The sequence below is a fragment of the Musa acuminata genome, chromosome BXJ1-6, assembly GCF_036884655.1.
Source record: "Musa acuminata AAA Group cultivar baxijiao chromosome BXJ1-6, Cavendish_Baxijiao_AAA, whole genome shotgun sequence".
In the NCBI taxonomy this organism is placed as follows: domain Eukaryota; kingdom Viridiplantae; phylum Streptophyta; class Magnoliopsida; order Zingiberales; family Musaceae; genus Musa; species Musa acuminata.
The window spans coordinates 11,925,629-11,945,970 of record NC_088332.1 but is presented as its reverse complement, the minus strand read 5'-3'; the positions used below and the strand labels follow the sequence as shown (position 1 = coordinate 11,945,970).

The window sequence follows — 20,342 nt, the reverse complement described above, 5'->3', positions numbered from 1 at the left end:
ATACCGAGAATCACGTGCACGCAACGTGACACCAAAGAACGCATCTACTTTGCTTCTTGTTCCCGCAAAAGCTTCTTAAGGACGTGTCCATTTTCGGTGGTCTCTTCGAACTGGTTTATTATCCTTAACCAACTATCGTGTCGATCACGGACAGATGCAACGGCTTCTACTTCTCCGCGAAGCAACGCCCTCTTGACCTGATCCAGCGGATCACCTTAAACATAAATCCTTCCCTCCCCCGAATACCCAAACCCTTCCACCTACTAGGGCGAACTAGAACGAGCGATAGAGGGATCAGCGATGGCCGTCTCGGCGGCGCGGCAGCGGCGACCACCGACGGCGGATCGGGACGCCCCGTCATCGTCGTCGGATCGGTACTCGAAGGAGGACAAGGGGGAGAAGAAGGAGGAGGAGCGGGTGGGGGTGGGGTGGCTGCTGCCGGCGCTTGCTTTGGGTTTGCTCCGACACATGAGCGCCACCTCCAACATCATCCACGACTGCGATGAGGTCTTCAATTACTGGGAGCCCCTCCATTACCTCCTCTACAAGTCGGGATTCCAGACCTGGGAGTATAGGTATGCCTCCGTCGCCTTCTGTCTTATTTATATCTTTCATTTCAAGAAAATGGTTTGATCGCTTCTTATATATAGTTACATTTTGATTGTTGATCTGACTCCACTTTATTGTTCTGTCGATTGACTTATTGGGTATAAAGATTTCTTTCTCATAGAACGAGGACTGTAATCTCTAACAAGGTGTTGCAATCATTAGGGTTTTCAGGCTTAAGTAATCGTATTTTGTTGACTTTAATGCATCAATTAGGGTTTTCAGGCTTAAGTAATGGTATTGGGCTTAACATTATTCCCTAGACCGATAGAAATTAATTCCAAGAAAACTATTATGAAAAGTTAGGTTCTTGAGTCGTCGAGATTACATTAACTGATCTCAAAATAATGTTATTAATTGATTCTAGAAAGTTAGGCTCTTAATTGATCTTGAAAATCTAAGTTATTAATTGGTTCAAAAAATAAATCAGCTTGCAATTGGTTTGTCGTTCAAAGCTGATTAGTAGGAATTGGAGATGAAAGATAAAAGCACAATCAAGTTGCTTCTTAAGCGCAATCTATTATCTTAAATAAAACCTCCCCTAAGATTTTGTAGGAAAAACAAAAAAAAATTAAATGTCAATTACTTTATAATCAGCTCTATTTGAAGAAAAAAAATGTATTAGTTGAGTATGGAAGAAGAGACTAACATCAAATCTTGATATGTTTAACAAGCATATTGTGCATGTGACTAGCATAAATATGAACCTCATAAGATAATGGCCTGTTGCTGTTGAACCTCACTCCCAGTTTCTTATGGAAGTCCAGTAACAGTATTGCTGTCTAACAAAGAAACACTCATGGTCGATGAAGTGACATCAATTTTTTGTAGAACAAGAAATTAAATAAGCTAGTCATCAGCAATGGTAATGACTTTTGATTGTTGGACAAGCTCCTCATGTTAAAGAAGCAACTAGAGACCAAGATCAAGTTCATTCTGGAAGTTGATTATAGTGACAAATTGAAATCATTGTCTTCAGAAGGGCCACATTGATAAGACCCTAAAGTCTTATCGTAGGCTCTGATACCAAATGATAAGACCCTAAGGTCTTATCATGAAAGAAATGGGAGAAAAGGGAATGATAATGATCGCTTCGAGGGGATCGGCCCTCCTTGATCTCTTCGAGGGGATCGGCCCTCCTTGATCTCTTCGAGGGGATCGACCCTCCTTGATCACTTCGAGGGGATCGACCTCCTAGGGTTTGTCCAAAGACAATAATAGTATTTTTCATAGATTACTGAAAAGAAGCAGTTACATCCCTATTTATAGAGTTCCACCCAAAGTCCATCAGGACTTGAACTCTAATAATAAATAAATATTAAATAAACCTCTACTTGACTCTAATTGAACCAAACTGACTCAATAAACAACTGGACTAAACAGACTCAATAAACATTATTCAAAAGCTCAGAAAAAGGGTCCTAACAGTTCCTCCCTCTTCAAATCAGTCTTGTCCTCAAGGCTGAGCAGCATCAATCTCGGGGAGCTTCTCTTTCAGCACTAGCCATAGACTATCTGCAACGCATCACAACCCGTTGATCAAGTAAGTATGATCTCCACTTTTTGACAGTGTAAGCAATAGGTCGATCTTTCAGTGTAGTAATCGTTGTAAGAAATTTCTGGCCTTTGCTATCATAAGTTAAGATCCGTCCATCAGCTTCGAATATATCACAGCCTTCAATGTGGTGGGCTAATTGGGCTGCAACTTTCCTGTCCATAAAATTATTAGTGCTATCTGTATTAATCAAAATAGTGACAGGTTGATGCTTCAAAGTTCCTCCGATTTTTATAGTTTGTGGGTTAGCAAAGCCAGCCAATGCATGCACTGTATGTGTGATGGCTTCAATATCTTCATCAGTTTCCATACCTTCATAATCGGAGTCCAACTCTTCTGCTTTCGGTTCCTCTCTAATTGGCTCAATCATCAGATGTTGCCCTTGTTTACATTGGTGCTCCATACTCCATTTTTCATCATAGTACAAACCCCTTACTGATCTTTCCTTGCTAATTTTTTTCTCATGTAGATTTGCAAATGAGATCGCAGCTATCATAGTACGGGGTTGACGAGCCTTAACTTCATACCGGATCTCTGGAATAAGCCCTTCAATAAATGTATCCATAAGTTGTCGGTTCGACCATTCTCTAGCTTGATTTGATAATCTTTCAAACTTACTCTGATATTCTAACACTGTAGAAGTTTGATGAATTTTGGCGAGCTGGCAATCAATATTCTCATATTCGGATGGGCCAAAGCGAACAAGAAGCCCTCTTTTGAACTGCTCCCACGAAGGAACTCCGTGGAAAGTTTCATACCAATCGTACCACTGGAGTGCATCTCCCTCGAGTTGGATTGAGGCCACTTCTACCTTGGATTCTTCTGGGGTTCTGTAAAGATGAAAAAACTTTTCTGCCTTAGAGATCCAATTGGTCGGATCTCCATCTTTCCATCTTGGAAATTCCATCTTCATGTGTGAGTAATTTGTGTCATAATCTTGGGGCCCTTTTCCTGTATTTTCAGATCTGTGCAACATAGTACTTGAGCTCCCACCTTGTTGAAATTTACTAAGGCTCCCCAGTAAGCCCTTTTTGAAATCATTAAGTACTTCTTGTAACCGGTTCTCAATTCTAATTTCCAATGCTTCCATTTGTGCTTTCACTGAGTTATCGGTGGCCATTGCGTAAGACTGCAAATCTGTAATCTCAACTCCTGTTTTTGGTGTCGGACAAGGGCATCAACACTGTAGATGCAAAGTTACCGAGGAGGTGGACGCCAAGGGCAGTGCTGCGGTCGCTGCGTTGGAGGAAGAGTAGCTGCCCTGTTTCTATCGAGGCGTGGGGTGAGAGCGTCGAGGTTGGAAGGCGATTGCGTTGATGTGGCTGCAACTGGGGGCAGCGTTGCAAGGGCCTGTCGCTGCGGTGGTTGCGACGGTGCGGATGGAAGGCAGCGTTGCTCTGTCTCTACCGCACTACGAAGGCGTTGGTGACGTCGATGGATCGCGTGCGGTTGAGGACACAACGGTGTCGTTGAAGCGACCGAAACAGAGCTTGCTGCGTGTGCTGTTGGAGGGAGGCTGCGGTGGTGTTGCCGAGGTTGAGGCTGCAGGGGAAAATAGGAATCGACGGTGGCAGGCTGGGCGGCGAGCGGCGTCGTCGCTGGCTGGGCAGCAGCGGCGACGGTGGTGGCAACCGTTCGCAGCAGCAAGAGGATTGCCCTGTTTCGGTCACCAAGGGGGCAGAGCAAGGGGGAGTGGCGGCGGTCGTTCTCGCCCGAGCCAGGGGGAGCGGCGGCTGGGAGGCGAGCAACGGTTGCCGCACGGTAGCTGGCAGTGGTGGTGGGTCGGCTGGAAGGCGACGGCGCTCGAGGCGTGGCTGCGATCGACGAGGGGCTGCGGCAACAGAGGAAGCTCTGTTTCTGCAACCGCTGCAACGAGGGGCTGCGGCAACAAGCGACTGCGGCTGCGACCCAAGGCGGGGGCACGGCTAGGGTTGCGGTGGAGAGGCAGCGGTGGTGGCGCGGCTGGGAGTAGCGTCACCAACGATCGCCGAGGAGAAGAGTCGAGCGGCTGCGCTGCGACGCAAGGGGAGGCGGGCGGCGGCAGTAGGGCTGGGATGGACGCTGGCAGCGTCGTCTCCTGGCCGGGGAACAGCGGCGGTGGTGGTCGCCGGCCGGGAAGCGGGGCGATGGTGGGCGCTGGCCGGAGAGCAGCGACGGCCGGCGGGTGGGCTGGCCGGACGCAGGGGAAACAGGGGTGCGTGGCTGCGGTTGCTGCTTCTTCTTCTTTCTTTCTTTCTTTCTTTCTTTCTTTCTTCGTATTCTTTCTTTTTTTTTCTCTAAGGCAGGAAAGATGGAATGATAAGACCCTAAAGTCTTATCGTAGGCTCTGATACCAAATGATAAGACCCTAAAGTCTTATCGTAGGCTCTGATACCAAATGATAAGACCCTAAAGTCTTATCGTAGGCTCTGATACCAAATGATAAGATCCTAAAGTCTTATCGTAGAAGAAAGATGAGAAAAGGGATGATAATGATCACTTCGAGGGGATCGGCCTCCTTGATCGCTTCGAGGGGATCGGCCCTCCTTGATCGCTTCGAGGGGATCGACCCTCCTTGATCTCTTCGAGGGGATAGGCAAGCGGCGTCGTCGCTGGCTGGGCAGCAGCGGTGACGGTGGTGGCAACCGGCGTTCGTAGCAGCAAGAGGATTGCTCTGTTTCGGTCACCAAGGGGCAGAGCAAGGGGGAGTGGCAGCGGTCGTTCTCGCCCGAGCCAAGGGGGAGCGGCGGCTGGGAGGCGAGCGGCGGTCGCCTCACGGTGGCTGGCAGCGGTGGTGGGTCGGCTGGAAGGCGACGGCGCTCGAGGCGCGGCTACGATCGACGAGGGGCTGCGGCAACAGAGGAAGCTCTGTTTCTACAACCGTTGTAACGAGGGGCTGCGGCAACCGGCGGTTGCGGCTGTGGTGCCGGCGGTCCTTCTCGCTCGAGCGAGATGGGAACGCGAGGAGAAGAGGTCGCTGGCCAGGTGATCGAGCGGAGGCGATGCGGCTGGGAACAAGGGCAATCCGTGAGTTGCCCTGTTTCGGTCGCCGCGAGGAGGGCGACAATCGGCCGCTGCGGCTGCGACCCAAGGGAAGGCAGGCGGCGGTTGAGAGGCAGCGGTGGTGGCGCGGCTGGGAGCAGCGTCACCAACGATCGCCGAGGAGGAGAGGTCGAGCGGCTGCGCTGCGACGCAAGGCGAGGCGACGAAGGTAGTAGGGCTGGGATGGACGTTGGCAGCGTCGTCTCCTGGCCGGGGAACAGCGGCGGCGGTGGTCGCCGGCCGGGAAGCGGGGCGATGGTGGGCGCTGGCCGGAGAGAAGCAGCGGCGGGTGGGCTGGCCGGAAGCAGGGGACGCAGGGTGGCTGCGGCTTCTTCTTCCTCTCGTGTTTCTTCTTTTCCTTTTCTTTTAATTTTTTTTTTTGTGAACGCAATGACGAACTACAGCGAGAACGCTGAGGATCGCTGCTCTGATACCAAATGATAAGACCCTAAAGTCTTATCGTAGCTCTGATACCAAATGATAAGACCCTAAAGTCTTATCGTAGGCTCTGATACCAATTGATAAGACCCTAAAGTCTTATCGTAGCTCTGATACTAAATGATAAGACCCTAAAGTCTTATCGTAGGCTCTGATACCAAATGATAAGACCCTAAGGTCTTATCGTGAAAGAAATGGGAGAAAAGGGAATGATAATGATCGCTTCGAGGGGATCGGCCCTCCTTGATCGCTTCGAGGGGATCGGCCCTCCTTGATCTCTTCGAGGGGATCGACCCTCCTTGATCACTTCGAGGGGATCGACCTCCTAGGGTTTGTCCAAAGACAATAATAGTATTTTTCATATATTACTGAAAAGAAGCAGTTACATCCCTATTTATAGAGTTCCACCCAAAGTCCATCAGGACTTGAACTCTAATAATAAATAAATATTAAATAAACCTCTACTTGACTCTAATTGAACCAAACTGACTCAATAAACAACTGGACTAAACAGACTCAATAAACATTATTCAAAAGCTCAGAAAAAGGGTCCTAACACACATCTAGTAGAAGATGAAAGAAGGACTGCAAAAGCTCAAGAAAAATCGAGATCGGGCTACTACAAAGAACCAAGTGATTGCAAATGTGACAGCTTCTGAGATGAAGACAATGATGTCCTAATTGTCTCTAAGAGTATCGACAATTTTGATGATGCATGGATAATAGATTCTAATAGTTTGCAGCATATTTGATGTAGGAGGATTTTTACTTTGTTTCTTTGAAGATAAAAGAAGGCCCTGTTCAGTTGGCAGATTGTTCAGCAAATAATGTTGCTGATTTAGGGATGATGAGAATCAAGATGTTCAATGGAACAGTCCATGTTCTAGCGAGTGAGGTATGCCCCAAAAATATGAAAGCATCTAATTTTGCTTGATGTAGTAGACTTCAAGACCATGGGTAGTGTTTTAAAGGTGACATGTGGCATTATGGCTAGCATGAGAAGGACAGGTGTGGCATGATCTGTCAGATGATTTAGGTGGAACACCAATGGCTATTAAAGAAGCTTAAAAGAATGATGAAAGATGGTCCAATTGTAGGTGTGGATGCACTAGTTAGCTTTTTGTAAAATAAAGACCAGGTGGAGATTGTTGATTAGCATGATTCTTTGGCTTTCATTAGCACTGGGTCCTAGTGTTATTACAATTTAGAAATTGTGTTCTTGGTCCTTACATTTGTAGGAGCCGGAGGTGATAGATCATATGTTTTTTCAGAATTGGTTACTATCAGCATGTACAGTGATTGTAGGAATTACTGAAAATTGGTGAATGTCTGTATATGAGACAGTCAAATAGATATTATGCCAAGTATTGTGTGGGCTAAAACATGGAGTAGAAAGAGAGAAGGGAAGAGAAGGGAGAAAAAAGAGATGATTGAGGAGAATGCTATGTTGGTTTAATTGGATATTCTTAGAGTGTTGTTCTTATAGAGTAGGCTCTAGCCATGATGACAATTGTAGGTGGAGCACCAAAGGCTACTACGATGGCTCAAAATCATGTTTTAGATAGTCCAGTTGGAGGCAAGCAGCCATTCAAATTCAATTTTTGACAATAAAAGCACATCTAACTTTTACTGTTCTTCTGAAGTTCCCATGCATCATGTACCTAGAACTTTTTCTATTATATACTTGTCTTTGAATGTTATAAGTTCTTAAGATGGCTCAAAGTGAAAAGAAAAGGTGTCGAACCTACCTAAACTAGGTCATGGCTCTTTTAGGTTGTTTTATGTTATTTTGAAAATTCTTTAAAAACTCCTGATAGAATGAAGTTGTGTGCCCAATAACCCTTTTCACATTCTTCACACTGGGCTTAAAAGGACCTGTAAAAATCTACGGTTTGGGGATTGTGAATCCTTACATTTTTTTTTATTTTTAACCATCTTTTACCTTTGTGCAGCTCTGAGTTTGCTTTGCGGTCATATTTATACATCTTTTTCCATGCTTTGGTGGCTGGACCAGCTTCTTTGATCTACAGTGAGGAGAAGGTGAATTAAAACATCATAGATTGTAGATTTGCTCTCTTTCTAGCTTATTCTCAATATAAAAGTTTTTGTTAACTAATTATGTTCCCTCACTAATGAAATTTCAGGTTCGAGTCTTTTATTCAGTAAGGCTTTTTCTTGGTCTTGTCTCGACTTTCACAGATACAGTTCTGGTGGTTGCCCTTTCAAGAAAATATGGGAAAAGGCTTGCATGGTATACACTCGCAATGCTGTGCCTAACCAGTGGTTGTTTCTTTGCAAGTACAAGTGAGTTTCTTATCCTGTCATCTGTCATTTTCTTTGCTGTTAATGCTTTGTTTACTTCAAATTTCCTGCTTTTCTTAACTATTAAATGTTTTCCTTTTTATCCTTGTTTTGTGACAACCAGTTCTGCTGAATATTTTATCTGTTTCCTGTCTCTATGGTTTGCTTCTCTAATTTTTGTGAATGCTTCTCCAGGTTTTCTACCTAGTAGCTTCTCTATGTATGCTGTTACTCTTTCATCAGCTCTCTTCCTTCTTCAGAAGTATGCTATGGCTGTATCTGTTGCTGCTGCTGGAGTGATCATCGGCTGGCCTTTCTCTATTCTAGTTTTTCTTCCAATCACATTCTATTCATTGAGTAGGGGAGGATTCAAAAAAGTATTTTTATCCGGGATTTTAACCTCTGTGCTTATTCTTGTAAGAAATCTGACCATGAACTGATTTCTTTTTCCACCTCTGCTCTATAACTACCACATCCAGTTTTGTTATGGTTATGACTTTGGGTTCTGTTACCAGGCTTTCTCATTGCTTGCTGACTATTACTGCTACGCAAGATGGACATCTTCGGTATTCAACCTGGTGCAGTATAATGTGTCAGGAGGTGGTCAGAGCCACTTATATGGAACTGAAGGACCCTTGTTTTATTTTAGGAATGGATTTAACAACTTTAATTTCTGCTTCATTCTTGCTTTACTTTTCTTGGCGATTTTACCTATTGCGAGGAAGAAATATGCCCCGGATTTGCTCATTGTGGTCTCTCCCATGTATATTTGGTTGGCTTTTATGTCATTGCAGGCTCATAAAGAAGAAAGGTAATAGCCACTTTTTCTTCCACTCTGTACCATACAAATCATCAGATTTATCTACAGTTCTTGTTAGAAAATTGTCACTCTATAAGGTTAATTATTTGAATCATGCCTGATTGATTTTGAACATGTTTACAATGGTTGTTAGTTGTTGTCATTTTCCATATCATTGTTATGGCTTTGTCTGAATGTTAGTATTGAAGTGTTTTGTGTCCTTTGTTTGGGACAAAGGACAAGTCAAACTTCCCTTGACTTGCAACTTACCAAGTTCATGAGCCTCTTCATTATCCATTCTATCACTGTTTCTTTACTTCCATTTGTCTCATTTCTCATCGTCAATGTTAATCTTCTCTGTGATTGCATCATAAATGGCATACATTTGCATTTAGAAATATCACCAGTCCCTGTAGGTGTTTTCGTCTTATTTGTTGATAACAGTAGGTTGCATCTTAACTTTAGCAGTTTTAAGGTCTGTTTTGTGGCGTTACAGGTTTCTCTATCCAATCTATCCACTTATATGCATTGCAGCAACAGCTGTCATTGATAGTTTTCCTGATCTTTTCCGTGACAAGTATGCAGTTGAAGACACACTTATTGTTCAGGTACATTTAATGTCTCCTGTCTTATCTTTTAGGTCAGTGATTGATCGAGTAACCATAAGACTGCTTGATGTCTACTTGGCTGCCTGTACAGATTGCAAAAGGACTTAGACCCATCTTTCTTGGCCTTATATTGTGTGCCTCACATAGCCGCACATTCTCAATTCTTAATGGGTACTCTGCGCCTTTGGAAATTTATAAACACTTGGAACATCATGGTGATGCTGGAACTGGTAAGATATTTTTATATCTGATAGTAAAATGATCCGAGGCCAGAAAAGTCATACCATATGTCTATATAAGTGAAGTTTCTAATCGTAACTGTCTCTAGTTCTTAATCTTGTAGTTTCAGCTCTTGAGATTTCTAAGTGGTCGTGGCGAATCATTTTTTTTAATGTACTTTTGCTAGTCTTTAAAAAAATTCTACTGTTCCTATGCTTTCTTATGTTTGATAACCATTGATTCTCTCCCGCACCCTCCCAGTAACAATAATAAAAGGGAAATCACATTATATCCATGCATTTGACATAGTTTTATCTTCGTATGTAGGCTCTGTGCTTTGTGTCGGAAGTGAGTGGCACCGTTTTCCTTCCTCGTTTTTTGTACCATCATATGTTAGCGAAGTTCGATGGGTGGATGATGGATTCAGGGGCCTTCTTCCATTTCCTTTCAATTCTAGTTTTGGAGGGATGGGAGCTGCCCCACCTTATTTCAATGACAAGAACAAGGCTTCCGGTGATCAATACGTAATATCCCTACCATTTTCTTGGTTATATGATCTTGCACCATCTTGTTTTCCATGCTAATCCTGCTTTGACTGGATGCGCAGGTGAAGGACACTGAAGTCTGTACCTTCTTTGTGGAGCTAGATCTGAAGCGACCATTTCCTGCTCGAGGAACTGACTTGTCAACCTGGGAGGTAAACTCTGGTGTTTCTTCTTCAACTTTCATATTAGCTCATGTTAGTGTGACCATTTGCCATGTTCTGACCATAATCTAATGGTTTCAGACACTAGCGGCCATACCTTTCCTGGACAGAGAGCTGTCGCCTGCCACATACCGATCATTCTTCATCCCCTATAAATGGCAAGAAAAGAATGTATTTGGCTTGTATAAGTTGCTAAAGAAAATACCCAAGAGTGGCCAAGCACATACTTGATTTAGGCGCTTGATGGGTGCCACTCTCCGCGAGATCTTCGTTTGAACTTTCAGAGTTCATTTTACCCCGCAAAATTCTTAGCTCCATGATGCTTCAGTAACGCAGTTTTAGGCAGAAAAGACTGTATCTTTGCTCGTCTTTATCCTATTGTCGCTCGGTTAGGGACTTTTTGTTTGTCTAGTACGGTCTTTGTTGTGTGTGCTAATTAATATGATCGTGTGGGAAAGTGAATGGAGCCAAGTTTTCTGTGGTGGACATTTCTAGCTGTTACTAATCCTTTTACTTGGGTGTTTAAGACTGACTGCCTCGGAACAAGTCAGCCTATGATTAAAGACAAAACCAGCTGACTTCACTGGGAAGAAGAGCTCTGCAGTCAACACAACCGCCTGCGGACTTGCAGTAGTTAAATCCGATGACATCGTCATCGATATCGACAGTCTCCCGAACTCTTCCCCGCCGCAAGCCCAAGCTGGAGGAATAAATACACTAAATACTACGCAGACGTGGACGCCTCAACTGCTCCCCCACCAAACATTAACTCGATCTCCCCGTCTCAGCAGCGGCGTTGCCTGTGGCAGAACCCAGGATTCGATGGCTGCGATTTGGTTGGTGTTGTCGGACCGATCGCTCAACCTGCACCGAGTTCTCCACGCAGATACCGGGAGAGAAGCAAACAGGCTCAAGTGAGCCGCGGCAGCTGTCGATTGGGAGGCGCCGTAGACTCGGTTGAACCAACACTTGTATATTTGGTTCCCGTAGACTCGGTAAACGGTATCTTCCTTATTCTAAGCCTGCCTTGTTTCTGTCACTGTCAAGTCGTCGATGCTACTCGATCAGCTTTATCTATATAAACATCTATGGGTAGAGTGTAAGATCAACTCTGCACAAAGACATCCAATTGTTCCAGACCCGAGACGTGCTGCAGTATGCCGGTAATTAAGCCTCTATCGTTCTGCCTTATCCTGTTTCCTCTATCGAGCATTCTCCAACCTTTTTCTACCGAACAATATGGACAGATGGTGGAGATGTGGGTGCACATCGACTGCCCCGGGTGTGAGAACAAGATACGAAAGGCCCTCTCGAAGCTACAAGGTACAAAGAACCGTCGCCGAACCTTTCGCCGTCCACCGAGCTCATGGCTTCTGTGATGGTGTTGTAGGGGTGGACGCTGTGGAGATAGACATGGCGATGCAGAGGGTGACGGTGATCGGGTGGGCGGACCAGAAGAAGGTGCTCGAGGCGGTGAGGAAGACGAGGTGCACGGCGGTGCTGTGCCCGTATCCTCTGAACGCGGAGACCAACGTCCAGGCGCAGGAGTACTACCATCTGCAGCACCCGACCCCGGCTCACCGTCTCCTCTTCAACGTCGCTCCGCGGTCTTACAACTACCACAAGCACGGGTACGACGACTCCAGCTTGCATGGCTACTACCAGGAGCCGTCACAAACCCACATCATCGGAGACGAGGCTCGCGCTCGCTTCAGCGATGACAACCCTACTGCTTGCTCCGTCATGTAGTAGCAGCACTTGCTTGCTGCAAACTTCTCCTGTGTGCATCTGTGATATATGTATTATGCCGTAAGGAGTCGCAACACTAGTGGGGATCTTTGTATGTTGTAATTATCACAATAAAAGCTAAATCCTTGTGGGGGCGGCTGCTCTGCTCCCTTTTGTGAGGACTTCTTTGAGATTCCAAACTCGATTTGAACGGTATGCATCATATATTCATTCATATATGCGATGAAGAAATATAAATAGACTAGAGAGAGATTTATCTCATAAAAATATTTCGAATTCACAACAATGTACAAAAGAATGATATATTATTGCACGACTTAAGATGTCACATGGAATAAGGTGGTCTAAAGAGAAAAGATATTTATATTGCTCTCCCCTTTATTTGCTCCCTCCATCTAGGAAAGAAACGGCCAATGACTGGTGTTCATCTATATTAAAATAGAGATGTTGGACTGATCTTATCAACTGGAGCAGGTAAGACATTGACTTTTAACAGTGCAATTAGTTTCTTTGAGAAGATTTATATATCTAAACATATATAATTTGCTTTGGCCTAAAGTAATAAGATTTGTGGTTCCTTCAGACACGTAAGCACGCATTATCATGATTACGATATTTTCATTACGAAAGTTGTATAATCTTAGATTAGGTGAGAATTTTGTATATTATATGGAAGTAATCTTGTGAAGATGTCTTTTTTTCTCTCACGGATATTTGGTGGGGCATTTAGATTTTCTTTTCTTTGTTCAAAGCTCATAGATTCATTACTACTCTAATCTACAGTAAGGGAAAGAGCAACGAAGGTTCACCTACGGGACTATAAAGAAATCTAAATCATACATCATCTCAACCAAAGAAAAGCCCTTCGATCTTCTGCCAAACTGTAGGTGTGCCCTATCCGTGAGAACCAGTCACATCAACAAAATTTGTTATTGTTGTTTAGCTTTTATCCGAACCGAAGAAGTCGTGGTTTTGCTGTCTCTTTATTTTTATTTGCCTTTATTACAACGCTGACGAAATGAATGGCGAGAGCTTATGACGTACCTAAACGCGGGAAGACACCAAATGAATGTGAGAGGGGTGATTCCCATGCTCGTGCTGACGAAAGGTGGTGAAGATACCCTTTTGGCGGAGAGACACAGCAACACAGGTTAACTGAAAAATATTGAAGCAAATCCCCAAATATCATCATAACATGCAAGTAAAAGTTTTGTGATCCGGAATATAATCCAAGCTGGTACACAGCTGCAGCTGCAGCTGAAAGCATTCGAGTTTATTTACCTTTCACAGCGCATCTCCCTCTGAATCCATACCACCAGTTTAATCTTTCATGGCCTACTTGCCTTGGCATATAGTCCTGCAGGATGTAGATAGCTCATCAGGAAATGCAATTAGGTCACAGTAGATGATGAGACTGATAAAATGCCAGCAGAATGCATAGATACAAGTCTAAGTAACTATTTGGAAATTAATCAAGTATGGTCAAATCTTTAGCAACAAACGAATTCTTAAAATACCAAAGAATTCAAACAGAAATCACCTTACCATCACATTAAGTTCAAGAGGACATCATCAACTTTGGAACAAACCAACACTCCCTGGTATGGTGATTCTAGCTCTCATGGCCACAGTTCAACAGAAAAATAAGAGACATCTGCTGGCATTGCTTCAGCTGAAGATCACAAGCATTACGACGACGACGACGATGCACAAGTTGATGTACTTCAAAACCTATATCAACTCCAATAATTTGGTGCACAACTTGAGATACTACAATAACTAGACATGTAAATCATGCAGACATCATGTTCATCGGAGAGATCCATATTTTGATCCAGGAATAAGGCTATTTAGAATATCAGACAAACTTCCTTCTGTGACCTTGGACACTCTTCCGGTGTAACTGCCCATACTACAAGATCCCCGGGGAGCATTGCAAATGTTCATTCTGTTTTGCCAAGACATGTAATCCATGACAGAAGCTCTGCTTTCATTTGATACATGCGAGTTATCAGCCAAATATGATAACGTCGTTTTGCTTCTGCCAAAATCAGCTCAAATAGGTCGACAATGAGGAGAAAGAAGCTGAGTTGACTGCAAGAAATTGTCACCACAAATTGCAGTTGTAGACGGACAATTTATCTCAAGATGACCATAGTTGCTGCTTGCTTCTAACTCCCGAAGGGAACTTAAATGACCATACCCATGAAAATCAGGGTTAAGACCAGAACCTGCATTTTGAATGATAACATTTACATGGTTATTACTGTTCTAGCATGCTAACTTCTACAACAAGCATGACAAGAATGTCTATTTCCTACTATATGAAGCAAGATGAAAGAGTTAACAGATTTTGAAACCTTAAGTAGCGGTGGATCTATTATGTCATCTGCAACTTGAGGATGAAAACAGGGAGGAACTGATCTGGCTTGAGTAGGAAATGTAGAAACATGATAACCTGTCAACTTTGAATTGGAAGCTGCCAGAATCACAGATAAATCAATTAGGTTAAAAGCATGAAAAGTGTACCATTGGATAGCCATGTCCTTGACTGAAAAGTCATTTTGACCTTTTTAAGGTTATCAAAGATTGTCAATATGCTGATGCTTCAAAATCATGCAAGTAGGAGCACAAGACTAATAATAAAAGGTAAATATCATACCTGTCTTGGACCTAACCCAAAAACAATTACTACAAATTTAGAACCATGATCCAGAAATCAATCCAAAACATGCTTTACAAGAACAGGCTCAAGAAAACATAGCCAAAGATAATTAGAATATGAAAATGAAATCATCACCGTTAAGTCAAATTTACTGGCCTGCATTTGTAAAAGTAAACAATAAAAAGCACAATTATTTAGGTCAAATACACAATTTGTTGAGGCAAGCTAAATACACATCTTCTAAATACACTTGTACAGAAGGATGCAGCGAAAGAAACCTCAAGAACTCGAACTGATAAACCGAAAGAAAAGCAACGAAAACAGGGGAAAGAAGCCGCGGAGGAGTGTTTCTTGAACTTTCTTGAACTCACATTGAGGCAAATCTTGGAGAAGAACGAACGAAATTGAAACCCCGATATAGTAGAGAAGAGGGTTTGAAATCGGTGGAAGGAGGTAACCGTCCTTGGGGCCTCTCTTTCGTTCTCAAGTCATCTTCCACCATCAAACATCAACAAGCTAAAAAACTCGCTGGTTTCATCCTCTGCTTCCTCCAAGGAAATCTAAACTCGATAACCTCATCAAGATCACTATAACCGCATTCCTCTGCATATGAAGTATCCATAACAAGAACTTCCACTGCTCAGAACGAACCACCAACAACCCTAAGAGCAAGAAAGCCAAGCATAACTCTCGTCGCCGCACCGCGAAGCAAAATCAAACCTCTCGGGGACAAGAAAAAAGCAACAGAAACATAACAGACCCCACACCCTCAACCGAAACAAGACCATCCGAAACAACGCAGCAAAAGAAACCTCAAGAACTCGAGCCGATAAACCGCGAGAAAAGGGAACGAGAACAGGGGAAAGATGGCAGCGCAGGAGGGTTTCTAGAACCCTCTTTAACTCACAATGAGACAAATCTTGGGGACCGACCGAGAGGAGAAGAGCAGAGGGATTGAAGCCGGAGGATGGAGGCGACCTTTCTGGGAGTCTCCTTACCGTCCCCGGAAGCGGAGCGGGACAGGCGGAGGTTGGGGAAGGAAGGGCCAAAAGAAGTTGGCGAAGATCGGCTTATCGCCTTGCTTTTGGCAAAGGCGCCCACAAAGGGAAGCATAAAGACCCACTACAAAAAGCGGTATCGCCTGTCCCGGAACAGACGGTTATGTTCCTTCGCGGCGCCCATCTTCGACACTCTCACCGTTCCATTTACGGAAGGTGCCGCCTCGGTACTTCACGAATTGCCCATGTTCTTACCTGACTTGTTATTGGAGGTGCTTATGGGACACACAGGTGGGCCGGAAGTGACACAAACCGCAAGGCAATCCCGTGAGAGCGGCATGTACGGAGATAATAATTTACGGGATATTATTTAAGCGAAGATACACCGGATATTTCACTCTTGATATCTTGAACTTAATTATCTTCGTAAAGTTAATTGTTATTCGTAAGAATCGATTATATTATATCTAGAACTTTCAAACCTGTAAATCCAACGTCAAAGAATGAAATACTCATATAAGACATCTTTAATGTCTAAGCCTAAGAATCAAACACACAACTTAAACTACGGAATCACTATCTAACGTCAGGTATCATTAATCATTCAGTATTTCTTAAGTGAATCAATGAACTCATTCTGCAATAAGTACTTTTACAATACCTTTAGTGTCCTCGTACGAGTGACTATGAGACTAGTCGTCTCCATCATATAAATAAATATATAGTGCACTGATCTATCCGGTTATCTCGATATTCTTCTTATGTTACATATGACCGGAATGATTAAGCGTATGTATTTAAAGATGAATCGGTCTCATTATTGTGATCTCATCACGATCCGATTCTCATTGCACAGATCTAAGGACATTATAATATACATCTAGATAATATATGATAAAATACTAATAATAATAAGCAAAGAGATTGTCGCAGCGTGTTACTAATGTCATCACTCATGTGATTGATTTGTAAGGCACTTATAACTAACACAACTCACGACTAGCTCAGTATTGAGTCTAAAGAGTTATACACATATTATGGACAATGCAACGAATATAAGATTGGATATGAGATATCTAATAAGCCCCTGTTTCAACGGATCCATTAAATGACACCCAATAGAGCTTAGAGTGATTATTGGATAAGGATCCAATATCCATTAAGCTAGTAGTTATTGGATAGGGATTTAATACCTAATAAGGTGGATCCATTAGAGTTAGCAGTAGGAGCTTTATATAAATAGGAGTTGAGGCTTCATAAGTTATAGGCTAGACTTTATAGTCATCAGCCACCTATCTCCTCCCCATCTCTCCTTCAACCGTGAGCCCCTCCTTGATGTGAGAGAATAGTAAGAGGGCCACCCCTTCTTTTGACTACTAATGTGTGATTGTGCACGATCACGAGGAGAGAACCTGCTACACGAGGAGGTGCATCATCGTTGCGTCTACTATGTAGATCATCATTAGATAAGAGTTTGTGAGAGCTCTTTCAACCATGAACTGAGATATATGGTTTAGGGGATATACGATCTCGCCTAGGTGAGAACGTCTCACTCTATTAACACAATTTTTTGATTTTGAGTTTTACACTCCTGGTCATCTCGTGGCAATCCAATGTTTTTGTTTTAGGAAATCAATTTTGTATTTATTTTTCATTGCGTATGTGATGATCTCTAAGGTTTCTCAACATGTCCTCCATCCTCAAGTGTTTTTTAATGGTAGCTTGGGCATAATCCTTATAACCCAAGGAGCTATCTCTCCCCGAGGTGGGTTTATAAATGATGATATCAATTGCTTCTTCATTAGCTCCTAAGGTTAGGGTGTAGGTCCTTTATGTTGTAGCTGCAATCCCAATAGAACTATTGTATTTGGACCTGTCTCTTCATCAAGTAAGAATCTTTTAAGAGCTCATTCTCTTTTATCTATAGAAAAAATTTAATTTTAGTCAAATTTAGGGGGGTCAACTCGGACCTTAGGCGAGATACCTCGAGTCGTTCGTTTATCTTTCATCGTGATGAACTCGGGATCAGGGTGGATTATGACTGCTCCTACTTTGGCTTCTTGTGTGATTCCTTATGCCTTCTTGAGACCAATGTCTCGATAATAATATATTGATTGACCATTTGAAGTGCCTCTAGTTTGATTGCAGGTAATCTCTCTATTAACGACTAAAAGATGCGACAGAGCTTTAGCCCTATCATAAAGGTTTATATTATGAATGACAAATATGCATCTACCATACCTCGGATCTCATTCATAAATCGAGTGACAAAATCTACGAGTATTTCCTCCTCTCTTTGCTTGAGTTTGAGGGGTATTGTCATTGTTGACCATGGATATACTTAGGAAGTAAAGTTTGAACTCCTCATAAGCTTTTTTGCATAAGAACTAATAGACAATGACTTCATGTCACGAACGGTCATCGCGCACCCGCAACAACTTCGTTCAACGAACAGTTCGTCGCTCTAATCTACATGTACAGCTGCTTGACAATATGTTTTGGCTTGGTTTTAAGTCATTTTGCTTATAAAAATGTAAGGTCGAACAAGTTGCCGTGCTATAGTGCAACCGCTCATCGAACCGAGCAAAATAGCCCCAGAACAGCCCAAAACAGTTCCGTTTCCGCGTGCCACGGGCTGTTTTCTGCAGCCCGCTGCTGCACGTGAAACATCAGTCATCTCAGCACCCTAGAACCACCCGAGTGGCACCTGTTGAATCTCGGATTTTGATGATGAAACTAATTGATTGTGTTTAAATGTTTGACTACATTTTGAGTGATACAGGTCTACTCGATCAGGATTAGACAATTAACGCAGGAGGAATTGACGTTGCGTCGGAGGAGATCACGTCAGGATATTGGATGGCAGAAGGCTTCGGGCGTCGGGCATCGGGCCAAGGAGAGCGAAATTGCGCCAAGGATATCGGGGTTGCGGAGGTCAACCGCCGATTGGGCAACAAGCTGCAAGAGAGGACGATGCACCGAAGAATCGGATGAAGCGCCAACCAATGACGTGCCGGGCAACAGAATGTCAATTTGCGTTATAATAATTGTCTAGATCGGAGTGGAGTGTTTGCTTGTGTGTGCAGGATTAACTACGATAACCAAAAAACACAAAGCGAGAATACCGGAGTCAAGTTCGATGGACGTTTAAGAGTCCGAAGAATCGTCGGAGATGCTGCCAGAACCAACCGAGAAGAAATCGGGAACCTGTCGGAATTTTCGGAAGTTCGCCGAAGAGATCGTCGGAGGTTCACGGAGATCACCGAGAAGGCTCGGCTACTCATTAAAGTCATCACAAGTTCGGGAGCTTGCTAGAAGCCCGTCAGCAGAAAGTTCGTCGGAAAGCTCGCCAGAACAAGACTCGACGTTCGCGGTTGAAAATTTGCTTAGGATGTGTTTTGGTTATGTAGTCCACTTGTAATTAGGATTAGGATTAAGAGATAATCCTATATCCTGGTTATGGGCCAACTGGGCCCAAAGTCAGAGTTGGTTTAGGCTAAAAATTAAGCTAAACCAGCGAACTAGAGAGCCAAGATTGAAGCCCAACTAGTGGCTGAAAACACTGTAGTCGGGCTGAAAACACTGTAGGCGGTGGCACCGCCCACCACCCGAGAGCTGGGCGGTGACACCTCCTGGCTGGGCGGTGGCACCGCCCAGCACCCGAGCCCTGGGCGGTGGCACCGCTTGGCTGGGCGGTGGCACCTCCAACAGCGGGAACCCAAAGATAATTCAAATTTTGAAGCCCAAATTTGAATCCTCTTGAGGCCTATAAATACCCCTCAAATCTCAGCTGAGAGAACAACTTTTTGAGCAGCAAGTGTTTGAGAGAAAAGCCTTAGAAAAGTGTTAGCTTGTCTTGTTTTCAATTTGCTAGTGTTCACCTCCTTCTTTCTTGTTGAAAATCTATAAGAGAGTGAACCGCTTGTAAAAGTTGTAAGAGGGGTATTTACCCTTCCATTTCAAGAGACTTGCTAGTGGAAGGTGGGAGCCTCATCGAAGAGGGGCCTCGCAAGTGGAGTAGGTCATTTGACCGAACCACTCTAAAATCGGCGTGATTCTTGGTTTGCATTTCATTATTGCTATTTACATTATTGCAAACCTTCTTATATGCTTTAAGTTCCTTATTACTTTTGCTGCACATATTTAAGAATACGTTTTCAAGATTAAAGCTTTTCAAGTTCCGTTCTTATCGTACGAAAGTTTTTATTAAAACCAAAGTTTTAATCCGCTGCACTAATTCACCCCCCCTCTTAGTGCCGCTCCGATCCTAACAATTGGTATCAGAGCCACGGTTTTCTACTTTGGTTTAACACCCAAATAGAAATGGCTCTTTATGGCTTTCAAGAGGGTCATTCTCTCATTCGTCCTCCCTTTTTCAATGGGACGGACTACACTTGTTGGAAAACTCAAATGAGAGTTTTCTTACTTTCTTTGGATTTGAATTTATGGCACATAGTCGAAAATGGATTTGAAATGTCTTCTCTCCCAATGAACCATTGGAATGATTTGGAGAAGAAGATGTTTTCTCTAAATGCAAAGGCTATGAATGCCTTATATTGTGCACTTGACAAAAATGAATTTAATCGTGTTTCGATGTGTGACTCGGCTTTTGATATTTGGAGAACTCTAGAGGTCACTCATGAAGGCACTAGCCGAGTGAAAGAGTCCAAAATCAAT

General features: G+C 43.5%; 3 protein-coding genes and 1 long non-coding RNA gene across 5 annotated transcripts; 3 read left to right on the top strand and 1 right to left on the bottom strand.

Annotated features, from left to right (window-relative positions):
- The first annotated feature begins 252 nt into the window (after positions 1–252).
- LOC135676294 (dol-P-Man:Man(6)GlcNAc(2)-PP-Dol alpha-1,2-mannosyltransferase-like) lies at positions 253–10,741 on the top strand. The gene is made up of 10 exons (XM_065187318.1): positions 253–575; positions 7,573–7,660; positions 7,765–7,924; positions 8,117–8,337; positions 8,437–8,732; positions 9,217–9,328; positions 9,420–9,558; positions 9,875–10,071; positions 10,155–10,244; positions 10,335–10,741. Exons 1-10 carry the CDS (start codon positions 301–303, stop codon positions 10,482–10,484), a joined length of 1,728 nt encoding a protein of 575 aa, XP_065043390.1. The 5' UTR covers positions 253–300; the 3' UTR covers positions 10,485–10,741.
- On the top strand, positions 634–7,554 carry LOC135676295 (uncharacterized). The gene is made up of 2 exons (XM_065187319.1): positions 634–2,718; positions 2,801–7,554. The coding sequence occupies exon 2, from the start codon at positions 3,478–3,480 to the stop codon at positions 4,489–4,491; it is 1,014 nt and encodes a 337-aa protein (XP_065043391.1). The 5' UTR covers positions 634–2,718; positions 2,801–3,477; the 3' UTR covers positions 4,492–7,554.
- A 595-nt stretch (positions 10,742–11,336) lies between the features above and the next one.
- On the top strand, positions 11,337–12,181 carry LOC135676296 (heavy metal-associated isoprenylated plant protein 28-like). The gene is made up of 3 exons (XM_065187320.1): positions 11,337–11,416; positions 11,501–11,576; positions 11,644–12,181. The coding sequence occupies exons 1-3, from the start codon at positions 11,411–11,413 to the stop codon at positions 12,000–12,002; spliced, it is 441 nt and encodes a 146-aa protein (XP_065043392.1). The 5' UTR covers positions 11,337–11,410; the 3' UTR covers positions 12,003–12,181.
- Positions 12,182–12,891: 710 nt separating this feature from the next.
- On the bottom strand, positions 12,892–15,850 carry LOC135676293 (uncharacterized). 2 transcript variants are annotated; one of them, XR_010514229.1, is made up of 5 exons: positions 15,039–15,850; positions 14,363–14,481; positions 13,548–14,233; positions 13,284–13,359; positions 12,892–13,157 (listed from the first exon to the last, which is right to left on the bottom strand). It is a non-coding gene; the product is annotated as an uncharacterized LOC135676293 (long non-coding RNA). The 2 variants fall into 2 exon arrangements; XR_010514228.1 differs by having other exon boundaries at positions 12,894–13,157; positions 14,363–15,849.
- Between the last annotated feature and the right edge of the window lie 4,492 nt (positions 15,851–20,342).